The 13364-nt window shown below is 46.3% G+C and overlaps 2 protein-coding genes across 18 annotated transcripts in view; one reads left to right on the top strand and one right to left on the bottom strand.

Annotated features, from left to right (window-relative positions):
* The window catches only part of ESRRG (estrogen related receptor gamma), a 389265-nt gene that overhangs the window by 366228 nt on the left and 9673 nt on the right, over positions 1-13364 (bottom strand). For 7 of the 16 annotated variants that reach the window (XM_085054799.1, XM_085054807.1, XM_085054813.1 and 4 more), the window contains exon 1: positions 3901-4033. The exons of 5 other annotated variants lie outside the window; for them this stretch is intronic. The gene's annotated coding sequence lies outside the window, so the exon portion shown is untranslated. Of the gene's footprint in view, positions 1-433; positions 469-3900; positions 4041-13364 lie in introns of those variants that run through there. 4 more of the 16 variants (XM_085054801.1, XM_085054809.1, XM_085054803.1 and 1 more) reach the window with 3 other exon arrangements.
* LOC146439224 (uncharacterized) lies at positions 4122-12499 on the top strand. 2 transcript variants are annotated; one of them, XR_014850701.1, is made up of 3 exons: positions 4122-4365; positions 4575-9065; positions 10983-12499. XR_014850701.1 is itself a non-coding variant. In XM_085054818.1 (2 exons), the coding sequence occupies exon 2, from the start codon at positions 4937-4939 to the stop codon at positions 5474-5476; it is 540 nt and encodes a 179-aa protein (XP_084910944.1). In that variant the 5' UTR covers positions 4122-4365; positions 4575-4936; the 3' UTR covers positions 5477-9170. The 2 variants fall into 2 exon arrangements, 1 of the variants encoding a protein (XP_084910944.1); XM_085054818.1 differs by lacking the exon at positions 10983-12499 and having other exon boundaries at positions 4575-9170.

The raw sequence follows: 13364 nt of genomic DNA, 5'->3' as shown, positions 1-13364 counted from the left end.
TGTGCAAAATGTGCATGCCAAACAGGGAGATGGAAATAAATTCACTCATTCTACTCATTTTTCCCCCCCTGTTTTCTTTGAATCAAAGAATGAAAATTCACAGGAGGGGAAATACTGCCTTGCACCAACTTTGGCCTCCAGTGCCATTTTATCCATTACTAAGGAAGCCAAGGAGGAGGAGGGGAGCGGACTGGACATGCAGCCCCAGCTAGATAGCATCAACAGTTGTTCTCCTATTTTCACAGTGGGAAATAAGCAGGTACTAGCTGTATTGGAATAATCAGGAGGAATCTAGGTCAAAATCAAAGCAAGACTGCTCTGTCCATTTGACAAAACTCACATGCAAACACAATACCCATGTAAAAACAAAGAAGTTATTTGTAGCAGTTATCTCTGTTAGGATTGCTAAACAAGCGTGCAGACATTGGCCTACCTTGAGTAAAAGGCACTATTCCTTCCCCGTGACTTCTGAAAAGGCATTCAAAATCAATATAAAATTGCAACATTAGGAAATTTTATCATCATTATTTCAAAAAAGCAGACTTGAAAGGGTCTCTTGTTCATGGGTAAATCTTCAGTTAGTTTTTCTAGTACCGGTGGTTCAATCGAAAGATTCACCAACTGCCCCCTGGAGAAAACTGAAGATCTGCATTTAAATGGAGATATAGTATTTCCAAATGCACAGTACCTGCAAGGCAGATACTGTCAAGGTTTCTTAGTGAGTGGATCTCAAATTGTATTAGGTACATTTCAGTGCCGTAACTATCCCCATTTCGTAAGACTGAGGCTATTTCCATATAATTTTTTTCCTGCGTGCATGCTTTGTAATATTTGTCCTGATAAGTCACAATTAAACCCCCATCCACAACAAAGCCCTCACATAGCAACAAGGAATTACAACCTTACGTATAATTTTCTGATGAGGACGATGAAAACTGTATTAGATAGCCTGACTAAAAATCTTAAATAATTGAAAACTCTGATGACTTAATAGAAAGTAAGCTTGGTTTACAATGCAGCCAATTTAGAGCCATAAAAACACTGTGTAAAATGTTTATCTTGTGGTTGACCATTACATATCCTATTTATTATTCCAAAGTATTTCAACAGCATTTTTCTTCATCAATGTGGCTGCTGGCATTTAGCACCCACTCGCTAAATTCACGTGATTTTCCTGGAACAGCTTTAGGAAAAGAAAACAAAAAATTAGCAGATCACTACAAAACCGTTCCTTGTTACTATATGCCTCTTTTTCACATTCTGACTTGAACCGACTTCATGTGCTGCAAAATACGTTTGAAAGCGCCGAGGCTAAAATATAATAAATCAAAGCCATATACGTGAAGTTAAAAAGACTGGTGCAACTACTGATCCTGACACATCAGAGAACCCAAAAAAAAAATCAAACCTCATGAATACTTTGTTGCTAATGTACACGAGTTCAAAGAGCAGTGTTCCTCTTAGGAAAACATCGTAATTTTCATATCAGAAAATCATCCTAACCTTCCAGAAAAGTTTTTTATGAGTATGCAAGGAAGGCAGAGAGAAGGTTTAGAGTGCAAAAGACACTCGTGATGGGTTTCAGACAAGCAGGCATTAGTCCAGGCAGCCTCTCGCTGAAATTCAGGTTGCAATTGAAATGTCCCTGTAAACAAGGTTACTGCGAACGGCCCAAGATATCCTTCTCAGCAACACCTTCACCAGGAGCCCTTCAGCTGTCTACTTAGTTTGTTATACCTTATCTCACAGCCCTGACATCCTAATGCTGATTCAAATTCGGGATTCAAAATGAAAGACGAAATATCTCTAAGATCACTTAATATTGAAATACCATTGCAGTAATAAGTGGTGCCAGGCTGGAGATATGGATATAGTACTCTAGTGGTAACCTTTTAATTTCTGACAAAATACTGTGGAATAACTGTGATACTGCACAGACAGTTAATGCAATCGATTTGTTTTCCTTATTTTGATAATGAGCATGCTGAATGTCGTGTTTACCTTCTCCTGCCCCTGGCACATTTTTAAAGTCCTCTAAAAGGAGACCTGGCAGATTTCTGTACAGACATGAAACACCTCACACCACGGAGCCCCCCTCCCTAGCATGCTGAACCACAGCTACCTTGATGCTCTCAAGACAAGGGAGATCATAACCACGAGTCGCTTCGTCATTCTAAGTCGTTGGCTATTTTCAGTGGAAATGCAATGCACGCACCATGTATAATCTAATGTAGGTTATATTGTAAACTACTCCCATTCTGAAAGTGAGGGGAGGTATGCTACAGCAGAACAATTCGTCCTCTGAAATAAACCAGGGAAGTAACAATGAAATGCATCAAGCAAGTTTTTTATGTTGTATTTTAAACAGGGTAGCCAATAAATGCCTAAAACTTTGGTGGGTTTACACAAAGGGCACTCGGATTTCCCTCCCAGTCACAGACAGTGATAGGTTGAAGCCGGGGGGGGGGGTGTCATCTGGTTTTCTGTTGTGTTATGTTTACTATTAGAATCTCCTTAATTCTATGAAAAGACAGATTCCAAGGGGGTGGGGGTGGAGTGGGACGGGGGTACACTATAGGGGAGGGGGAGAATTTACAGGAGAGAAATCCAAGCTGCTTAGTGCCTGCCTTCCCACACTACCATTCACCTTCATTTTCGTCTCCTTTATATTCTACTCATTTTTACTTGCCTCCCCCATTATTTAGTCATCTCTTAAATGCAGTCCTCTCTTCTCTGGGTCACGAAAAACATATTAACTAGACCCAGTACACCTAGTGCATCCCCTGCAGCACTTCAAAATGTACCTCCAGACCAGTCATGCCTTCATGGCATTAATGACCGGGGAGAAAAAATTAAAAAAGAAAAAAAAAATTAAATAAAAGTAAAAAAAGGAAAACCCAGCCAGGTCACACGCAGACCCCCCAAGCGGCCACTTCCCCAAAGCCCCCTCCTCGCCACGGCCGGCGCTGGCAGGGCCAAGTGCCAGGAGGAGCGGGCAGTGCGCGGACTTTGCACACTTTCCTTCGCCCCTGCTGATGCCGGGAGCGCGCGGCCCCGCCGCCTTTGTGTGCGCGCGTCCGCCCGCGGGTCCCGGCACCCGGCACGGGCGGAGCGGAGCGCGTCCCGCGTGGGGCGGCCACGCCGCCGCTCCCGCCGCCCCGGGGCCGACAGCGGAGCGCCGTGACCCCCGCCCGGCGGGCAGGGCTCCCCCCGGGCCTGCTCCGCTCCCGCCGGCCGCCCGCCCGCACAAGTGTTCCAGGAAGGAGCGAGCGGCGGGGGAGGGAAGGGACGAGGACGGGCCCCCCCGGCGGCCTCGCCCCGCGCCGCAGCCGGGACACTTCGGGGCTCCGGGAGGGCACGGCGGGGGGGCAGGGCGGCACGGCAGCCGCCGCCACGGGCACGCCGCCCCGGCACCGGCTGCGAGAGTCCGGTGCCCTGCTCCGCACACAGCCACCCCGGGACCCCGGCCCTAAACTCTTGCTGGCTAAAGCCTCGTCACTTTCCCGGCACTCCTGACCCTGGGCGGGAGGGACACACACACACACACACAAAACCTGCGGGCTAGGATCTGTCAGCAGCCAAAAAATCATTCTCCTTCCCTTCTCCCCCCAACCCCCCACCCCCCCCACACACCCGGGCCACTAATTCTAAATAATTGTCCGAGAGGCGAGAGCCACTGAACCCCGGGCGGCCGGTGCTGTGGTGCGGCTTTTTCCGAAGCTGGGCTTTTTGGGGGAGAATGACTCTGAGCAAGTGCAATTGGCAAGGGCTGAAGGTGGAATGGGGCGGGGGGGTGGGGGGGCAGAGCGCTCCTGGCAGCGGCTCATCTCCCAGCACAACCATGCCCCCCATGCAATGTCAGCTGGCGGGGGTGCGGGGGGGTGCGGGGGCTCGCTTTACCTGGTCAGCTCAGAACCGCAGGCAGGTTAATCAGGTGAGTCGTCGGGGATTTTAAAGAAGCCGAAGCCGGTTTCTTTGCTAGGAAAGTCTACAACACCATGCAGGGACATTGCAAAATCTTTACACACGCCTCCTTTAACTGGGCTCCCGCGACCTCCGCCGGCGAGGGGGGAGCCGCCGGCGGGCGGGAGGCCGAGCGGCGCCGCGGCGGCGGCGCGGGGGGCGCGGGGGGCGGCGGCGGCGGCGGGCGCGGCCCGGCGGGCGAAGAGCGGCGGCGGGCGGGCGGCGGCAGCCCCGCTCCCCGCGGCCCCGGCCCCGGCGGCGTCCCCGCGCCTCCCTGCCGCCTTGGTAGCGCCGGTCCGCACTCGGCCTGACCCGGGACGTCACGGCGCCTGCCTGTGTTCCCAATGATAACTTGGCAGGAGCAGGGGGAAGCGGCCGGGTTTTTCCTGGGCTCGTTACCGGGTACGTGCACGTTTCTTTCGCATGCGGATTTTTTTTTTGATTTTTCGGTTTTTTTAAGGCGCAGCAAGGAAAAGCCGGGACAGGAAATCCGGGGCGCGGCGGGGGCTGCCGCCCCGCGATGGTGGCGGCCGCTCGCCGGCGGGCGCGGGGGAGCGGCGGCGCGGGGCGCAGGCATGCGTTCATCTCCGTGTCTTTCATTTTACCTTCAGGGTGACATTCAGTGCCGGGCGAGCCTCGCCGGTCACCGCCACGTCCCACCTGGAAAAAACACAAACAAAACCACGGAAAAAAAAAAAAAAAAAAAAGAAAGCCTACTAAAAAAAAAAAAAAAAAGGCGAGTGCCGAAAAGGGGGGATGGGGAGGGAGGGGGTGGCAGCCCCCCGCGGCCGGGATGCGGGCGGCGGACGGACGGGACAGCTCGCCCAGGGGACGCGGGGACACACGCGCCGCCGGCCGCCAGCAGGCCATGTGCCGAGCGGCCGGCGGGGGCGGGGAACGGGCACCGCACACACACAAAAACCCAGCAAATTAAAAAAAAAAAAAAAAGGACAGAAAAAGAAAAGCACCCGGAATGCCAGAGGAGGCCGGGCGAGGAGCGAGGATGCCGCACCGCTGCTGCCGAGCAGGCCCGGCGCCGCGCCCCCCCGTCCCCTGCAAGGCTCTGCAGGGGAAGGCGGGGAGCCCGGCGCAGTGCGCCCCACGGCCCCGCCGGGAGCCGGGGTGCCCGGGGGGGCTGCGGGCCGGGCAGCCCGGGCCGCGCTGGGACACCCGGCTGCGCAATGGCGTCGCTGCCGAGGAGAGCCCAGGGCTGGCGCAGACCCGGCAGGGCTCGCTGAGGGAGCCTGTGCCATCGCTGCCCATCTCTGCTGCTGGGGCAGCCGAGCGGCTGCTCCCCATACAGGAGGGTTTGCGTGAAGCCAGAGCCAGCCGGGCCTGCGGCAGCCCCGGGCCCGCTGTGAGCACCGGGCAGGCTGGCAGCGCTGTGCCCGGCCATGGCAGCAGCCACACGCATCCGCTGCCCCGGCTTCGTGCGCTTCCCAAAGCCAGAGCCTGCAGAGCTCCATCAATGCTCCCACCAAATTCCGAGCCCATTTTCACATGTGAGACTTAACTCGCGTGCAAAAGTATTGCCAGAACTAGGCCTTGCTTAAACTACGCATGGCGGCCTGAGTTGAAGTGCTTCCTCATCTAAAAACCAGTTGTTACCCACACATTGCATCCCAAACTGCTGCAGCACCACACCACCCACTCTGTGACCGCAGAGCGTCCCAGCAGAGCCCTGAGACAAGTTTCCCTCTTCTGTGTTGCTTTTCACACCACTTATTATAATAACAACAAGTTACAACACCGCCAGCGCACAGGTAACTAGCGCAGCAGAGTTCGTGAAGGGATGCATGTAGCAGGGCTGAAACGAAATTATTTCTGCAACTGCCTCTGTTCAGCCTTAATATTAGCATTAATACTTTCACTTTCCTCATTTAAATACAATAAAAGGGAAAATTGCCTTTGCTAAATATTGTTACTAATCAGGTTTTGCAATTCCAGTTTTTATAAGGCGATAAAGTCAAGGAGATGTTAAGTGCACACCTTTTCTGTTGCTGGGCTCAGTGCTTTCAGCAGCAGCTTGTTTTAAATAGTGAGATCACCTATTGCAGCTGGAAGAAGAGCTGGGGAAAAAAGAAATCACTTTTGGAATATTGTACAGTCCAAGCATCATTTTAAGGAGCCTGAAATTGACAACACTGGGGGTTTTGTCTTTTTCTTTTTAAACCCAAGCTACTCAGGATGCTTTCTGGCTTGGCTAGAAAGACAAGTTTGCTACATGTTTCTGTTCTGAAATAATTTTGAACTGCTTTTAGGCTAAATTCTTACCTGTCTTAACTCTACTGTCTCAGCAGAGTACAGAGTATATTGCCGATATATATTTTTGGTAGACTTGAAAAGCAGTGTGTACAACTTGATTGTTGTCTGTATTTCGCCATTCATTTTTAAGTGAGGCTCTTTTGATTGATGTGGGGATTTTGTTTGAAAGGACGAAGGGTATGGCATAACTATCCAAGATGCTACTTAAAATTACACCATACCTCAGCTAGCAGAGAGATTTTTCATTGTGATTGTTACGCTTTAAAAAGCGAATTAGTTAATCAAATTGCTATTTTTGGAATGCTCTTAAAGGAACATTAAAATGCATTAATTTCATTAAAATAAATGAGCAGATAGGTAACAAAACAAGTACCAGCCAAATAAGCAAGATCTCAACTCTGGAGCCAAATCCAGCCCTAGTGAAATCATCGGAGTTGTGCTTGTCTACAGCACATTTAATTTGGCTTCTGCAGTCACACAGCTGACGCTTTATTTGGTTGTCAGAGGTGTGTATATTAAAAATGTGCGAGCCATGCTTCTTCTCCAGTGTGATTAACCTCTGAAGTGAAATTCACCTGGTTTCTATTTAGCTCTGCTTGCAGTCCTATCACACATGCAGTTTTTGGTGTGCATATGCACCGCAGATGCAGAGAGGCATTCCCAGCCCCTGTATTGGTCTAAGGGACGTGAGTTGTGTCTGAAGTGAGGGTGTGATGAGGTGGATTTCAGCAGAGGCTGTTCACAGCCAACTGCATATATATGCTCCACTTAATAGGCTGTATTGAAGTCTGTGCTACCATCTTTCATTACTGCTGTTACTCATGCTAGTGAGAGTAAAGGAAGAGTTGGTGTGTCTGTAATCACACGTTCATTTGCTATGTAGATATGTCCTAAGAACCTCTCAGCCCAGGAAAATTACACTGAAATAAGGTTGGATGTGAATGTAAAGCAGAACTGTGTTCAGATAGTTTATTCATTCTGGAATGACTGAGTTGTTTCCTGGTTTCACTTAAACCACTTTGAAAGTGGATTAAGATAATTCAAGAAACTGAATTCTTACACTGGCATAAGAGTTGTCTACATATGGGTTTAGTAGAACATAATTACTGCAGTGTACCAAGTAAGTGTCATGAAATAATTTGGTGTGTAGACAAGTCCAGAGTCCTACAGGTGAAAACAACAGAATTTAGTCATTTTGTATCACAAGAGGTTAATTTAGCCCAACATTTGACCTACTTCTTTCCTCGTCAAGCATATTTAATTCATTATGGGTTTTTCTTCCTCAACAAAAACCCCACAACAGAAATGTACTTATGATCAGTTTCAAGATAGCAATGACATGTGCACTCCACTAAAAATAAACACTTTAACCAGTATATACTCTAAATACCGTCTCAACTTCCCTAAAGAGGACAAAAGGTTCTTTACTGGAAATAATATCAGCTTCTCAATCGTAAATATTTTGAGTGGATTGTTACAAGGAAAAGGAAAACAAACCCCAAATCTCCTCTGTCGTCTGAGACACCCATGGTCCATTTGACTGCATTCCATTCATAGCAATAGCACCCAGTCTGACTCAGCAATATTAGTTCCTGAATGAGGAACCTCACAGGCTTGCACAGAAGGTTTGCTGAACAACAGGGCCTTTGGGAGGCACCTTCAGAATAGAGAGCTAATTTATAGTTTGCTTACAGAGGCCCGAAACAGGGAGAACCTACCTGAAACCCAGGCAGCTACTCTGCCTCGGCTCTGAATCAGGTGTATTGCATCACTGGCATACAGGAAAGTGACTGAACTGATAATGAGAACCTACAAGATGCCTTGTGACCTTGTGCCAAGTACCAATGTCATTCAGTGTCATTCCATGCCACAGACATCCATGGAAGAGAGGTGACTCTGATGTGAATGAAGCCTCCTAAATTTTAAACTTAAGTCTGTTTGTTGGTTTGCTTTTTTTTTGCTCTTTTTTTGGGGGCGGGGGGGCAGGGGAGGAACCAAACAGAAACTAGTCAAGGGACGAATTATGTAAACTGAGGTAGTAAACCAGCCAATTTTTTGAAAACATAAAAAAGCCAGATGATACAAATTGCTGAGCCTTTAAATATTGGCATGGGAAAAGCTATTAAAAGCTATGAAGATTTAAAAACCCAACTTCGGCTTTGTGTCAAAGACTGTAATGTGTCTCACATTACAGAGGGTAACCTATGGTCTTCCTTTACACAGATGAAGTAGCCCCAGCTACTCTGTGTAACAAGCAATGATGCCCATAGGATTCTCATTTTGTAATTATAAGCATGTCTTTGCCCTGCTGTACTTGTCTTGGTTGAAGATACAGGGAATGGATTTCACCTGCAACTCCCTCATGCCAAACCTGCTTACCTAAGTAAGAGTAATTCTGTTAATAAAATAAGCATTGACTAAAGAAGGTAAACGTGGACAAACATAAAGCAAGAAATCAAGTTCTGAAGTTCTGTGATGCTGGATGACTTTGACCATGGGTCTTGATATTAAAACTCAAATATTAAGCTTGATATTAAACCCAGATTGAAGACAAAGAGAGTTTTATAGGCGTACGCCTGATCTGAAATCCCACTTGAATAAAAAAATTAGGTTGGATTATTTTACATTCTGCTTCCAACTGAGAGGTCTCTGAGCATTGGATCTACCTGCAGTGGTGGGGTATCCTGGCTCTCTCCCCCACTCCTGTCATTGCAGGGGCATTACTCATCCAGTGAGGAAGGTGTCTTTAAATCTCCAAGATGGTGGCACAGCACACGGAAGAGGAAACCTCAGCACACAGCCAATGCCAGGCAATGAAGGATCCTCTGTGGGAGTTGGTTAGTAGTGCCAATGTTTGATATTTGTCGTAACAACCACCAACTGTTTTGTTTTTTGTTCTAACAATGTGAATTATGCATTAAACATTAATACAAGTGAGTGTACTTTCTTTTGATCTTCAAGCATAATCATTTCTAATGAGAGCTTATACATGAGCATTGAAACAAATCCCTGAGTCATGTGAATTTACATTGGTTTTACTCTGTGGGAAAGATCCCACATGAGTTACTCATGTCTGTAAAACATAACATACTTAGAAGAAAAAAATGAGCTTGCATTTGTCTGCTGGAACATAAATATCTGCGTAGACATTTGGCTTGTACCCTAGCAGTAATGAAACATTAAAAAGTTAATTTATCAGAGATCAGGATTCAGGGTGGGGCCCTCAACTAATGTGAGATCCAAGACTCCTCAGAATAAGCTCACCTCTTAGTTTCTACCATCTGGCTTACAAGAGTTGAGTCTAGTATCAGAGGAATTTGAACTAGCTGTAAGTAAAGGATCAGCATTTGGCTTGCCTGAGACAGAGAAAAGTTGCCAAACTGCCATCACCAAGTTATAATATGCCAGTACAAGCAGTCAGACTGTGGTGCTCAGTGGCAGCTCTCCAGATGCCCTTGACAGCCAGTGCAAGGCTGACCCAGGACAGACCCACTGTAGAACCTGCTTGGCCGTGTTTAATATCTGCACTTCTTAAAACAAGTCACAAATGGTGCATTCCATAAAAACATAAACACTGTGGATTGTGCAACTGCCAAGACAGTTATTTAAAATGCAAACAGAATTTAAGCCCTTTCCCCTTTGACACGCTGCACAAATATTAAACCAACAAGCGATTAGCAGTCTGCACTTCAGCAGCCGTGCTGTGTGTACAGGGGACAGACAGCACACTGGGGAAAGTAGAGGGCAAAACAGTATGGGATGGGCCTGATTGCTGGGGGTGCAGGTATTCACTACGAGATTTCCAGAATGCCTCCTGCCTTTCCAAACGGGTCTCAATGCCAAAGGTTGCAGAAGGTGGCTATCAAGAAGGTATTATGTTTAATGGCAGATAGGCTCTATCTATGATTAAGGTCATATCTCAGGAATTCTCAAAAGCCCATTAATGTATTTTATTCTTAATGTGTAAGTGCCAAAGGAGTCCTGGAAGCCAGAAATCCAGGATTACCCCACATAATTCAATGTTTTCACAGGAGGCTACAGTCATGCTCTCTGCTGCTTCCTTTCTCTTGCCTGAATAACCTTAAATGCTGATGGTAGAGCTTCAGAAGGAGAGTGGAAGCAGCCTATACATAGAATAGTTTATAGACTGCAAGAAGAGTAAACACAAAGCCCTTCATCCCTGAACTTGAATTCTCCTAGTGCTCTGCTTTATATAATGCCAGAGGAACTGATACTATTGTGGTTGAGAAGAAAGCACCCAAGACATTCCATTTTGAAGCCCCAGCACTGATTGTATGAATTATCTTCCCTTATCTGCCCAACTTCAGCTGGCATGTTAGGTTAAAAGATGGATAGGTCAACATTTGGTCTTAAATAATTTTGGCTATAAGGACCTCAACTCTAGACTCTTCTTGAAGCACATCGACATTATCCAGTTTTAAAAGTTCAGTGAGTCTTCTGACTTTCTGAATGTGTCAGTACATCCCCAGGCACACACAAAAAGCTGTGCTTGCAAAGATGGGATAGATATAGGTAGAAAATGGTGCAGAGAAGCATGTAGGGAGGCCTCTCTAAGCATCAGCCAGGGTGACAAAGCATGCTGGCCCATGGGTTCCCAGGCTGTATTCACAGCACTGGAATGCCTGCTGGAAACACTCCCCTGTAATTTAGCTCATTTGGTGTGCATTAAAGATGCTCATTTCTAGACCCCTAAGTGAAATGTGATACTGAACTCATTCTTCCTCTTACACCAGCAGGCCTCAGCAGATGGCCAAGAGACCAGTGGGAAGGAGAGAACGCCAGTTTTAATCCAGTTGTTCATGATGGAAAATTATGAGAAAAGTGAAAAGATCTTATTCCACAGACCAAGGCATTTACTTATATTTAACTGCCTAACCTCAGTCAGAACCCTGAATTCCATTACTATATATGAATGTTATGGTATGGTGAAGTCCTATTTGGTAATTACCTGGTCAGAGCCACAGACTAGAAACCAGATATGCAGCCAGTGAAAGCCCAGTGGAGTCATTCTAGTTTATACTAGCTGAGAATCCAATCTTCAATTTCTAATTAAAAAATTGAGAAGTTGCATTTTCCCTGGTATTTTGGTCATATTACACAGGAAAAGAAAAAGCATGAAAATAAAAAGTTACAGATATTTATATAACCAAGGCAGAAGCAGAAGCGATGTGAAATCTTTAGCAATTAAATTCTACAACCAAATCATTAGGTATTTCAGTGTTGGTGCCATATGGATTACTGCTTAACTTCAGGGCAGCAAGGTAAGCTCATTTTCTTGCCTCTGTCTTTTCAGTCCCCATTAGGGCTGCAACCTTCCCATCCTCCAGGGAGAGGGGGAGAAGTTACACAATAGGTGTTTTTCCATGGGCGGATGTCTACATGCGAAGGGAAACAATTGAATTTTAATGACAATTTTGAGACTCTTGAAGTTAATTTCTGGGCAGTGCAGAAATTAGTGGGGCTTGCTGCTGCCAAGAGCTGCATGTTCTCCTCTCCTTCTGATGTTAGCAGGATTACAGGTCTCAGCTTTTGGCAGAAATTACTCCTAAAATAGTAGGTCCTTCTCTCTTGCCACAAAAGGCAGAGCGAGAGACATGCTGCAGTCAGACCCAACCGAGTATCAGTGCAGAGCAATGGTTACAAAACACAGGGTAGCTGCACCAGAGATGTGTTCTCATTAGGTATTTACAGTATAGTAGCATTATCCGGGGTGGGGTGGTAAATTTGTTAGGTGCTGCGCAAAACATTTAATCGGAAAAGGTTCCTGCATCCAAAAGCACTACAAAAATGATTGCGGAAGGAGAGTGGCAAACAACGGGATATCCTGGGAAAAAAAAGTACACCAGTAATTGCAGCAAAGGCAGCCAGCTATGAAGGCTTTTCCTACATGCAGGGTAACGATAATTCTGCCGAGGAGGCAAGTTATTTCCTTTTTAGCTATGCTATTTCCACTGCATTACTGAATCATGGTTTGTTAATAGCTTACAAATACCAAGTTTAAAAAGATTTAGAAATGTTGTCATATCTAAAACAATATGTGCCAATTTATCAATTTCTGTAAAAATATGTAATCCAATAGGTTTTGCTGTTGTGATTGTGAGGGTGGGATTTTTTAATAACTTTAATAAAGAAGGGATAATTTTGGTCTTTGTCTTCTTAGAAGATTCATAAAGGAATATAAAGGATAGTCCTAAAATCTGTATATATCTACTTGTAGATAATGATGTAGAATATAAAAGGTGCTTCAAAATAGTGCCAGTCATTTAATCTGCTGTCTAGTTGGATGGCAGAGTGTCAAGCATTTTCACCAAAAGCAGGGGACCCACTGCAGCGGACTGTCTTTTCAATATTGGGCTATGCAGTCTCATAGCCCCAAACAGGTCACTAAAGGGATCAGCCTTCCCCACGTTACCCCTCTAGTCAGATGGCAGCTCCAACCAAAAGGAGAGAAGAAAAGAGGACAGCCGTAGCCACCTGGCACTGCCTTTTTACACAGAAAAAAGCAGGCCGGGGAGGAGGGACCTGGTGTCCAGCCAGGTGTGGCAGGACTTACAAACCAAGCTGCCAAGCTGGAGCTCATCCTCTGAATGGGATTCTGCAGGGGAGGGCAGGGAGAAGGTAACATTGAGGAACTGCTTCCCTTGCAAAGATCTGTGCATCCCCGTTTACCCTCTCCCATGAGATGGCCAAACATACCTCTTCTTTGGCAGACAATTTTCAGCCTGGTATTCAATATGTTACTGTGTCCACCAGCCCACTACAAGGTGTACATAAAACATCATTGCTTAACATGTTCTTGAAGTTCCCTTACACTGCAGCTAGTTCCTGTTTTAGTTACAGAAGAATTATAAGAAACATCAGGGAGATTCACATTACTGACAGATAGCAAACCATTTTTTCCTAACTAACACTGCTTTTCATATGCAATACCCAGAGTTTAGTTGTGTCCATTATTTCCTCTACTCACTTACTTCACCAACTGTGATTTTCGTTAGACCAAATTTTTGCACTGTACTACTGAATACTATGGCACAATTCATTGCCATAGAACAATTTCACTGGTTTAGAAACTCTACCATAGGGTTTTGCTGCTAAATTTCTGCTGAGAAGTAGAG

This window comes from Lichenostomus cassidix, chromosome 3 (genome assembly GCF_008360975.1).
Source record: "Lichenostomus cassidix isolate B80296 chromosome 3, HeHo_3.0, whole genome shotgun sequence".
Taxonomy (NCBI): Eukaryota; Metazoa; Chordata; class Aves; order Passeriformes; family Meliphagidae; genus Lichenostomus; species Lichenostomus cassidix.
Note: the sequence above shows the minus strand (reverse complement) of the source record. Positions and strands in the feature narration are given on the sequence as shown.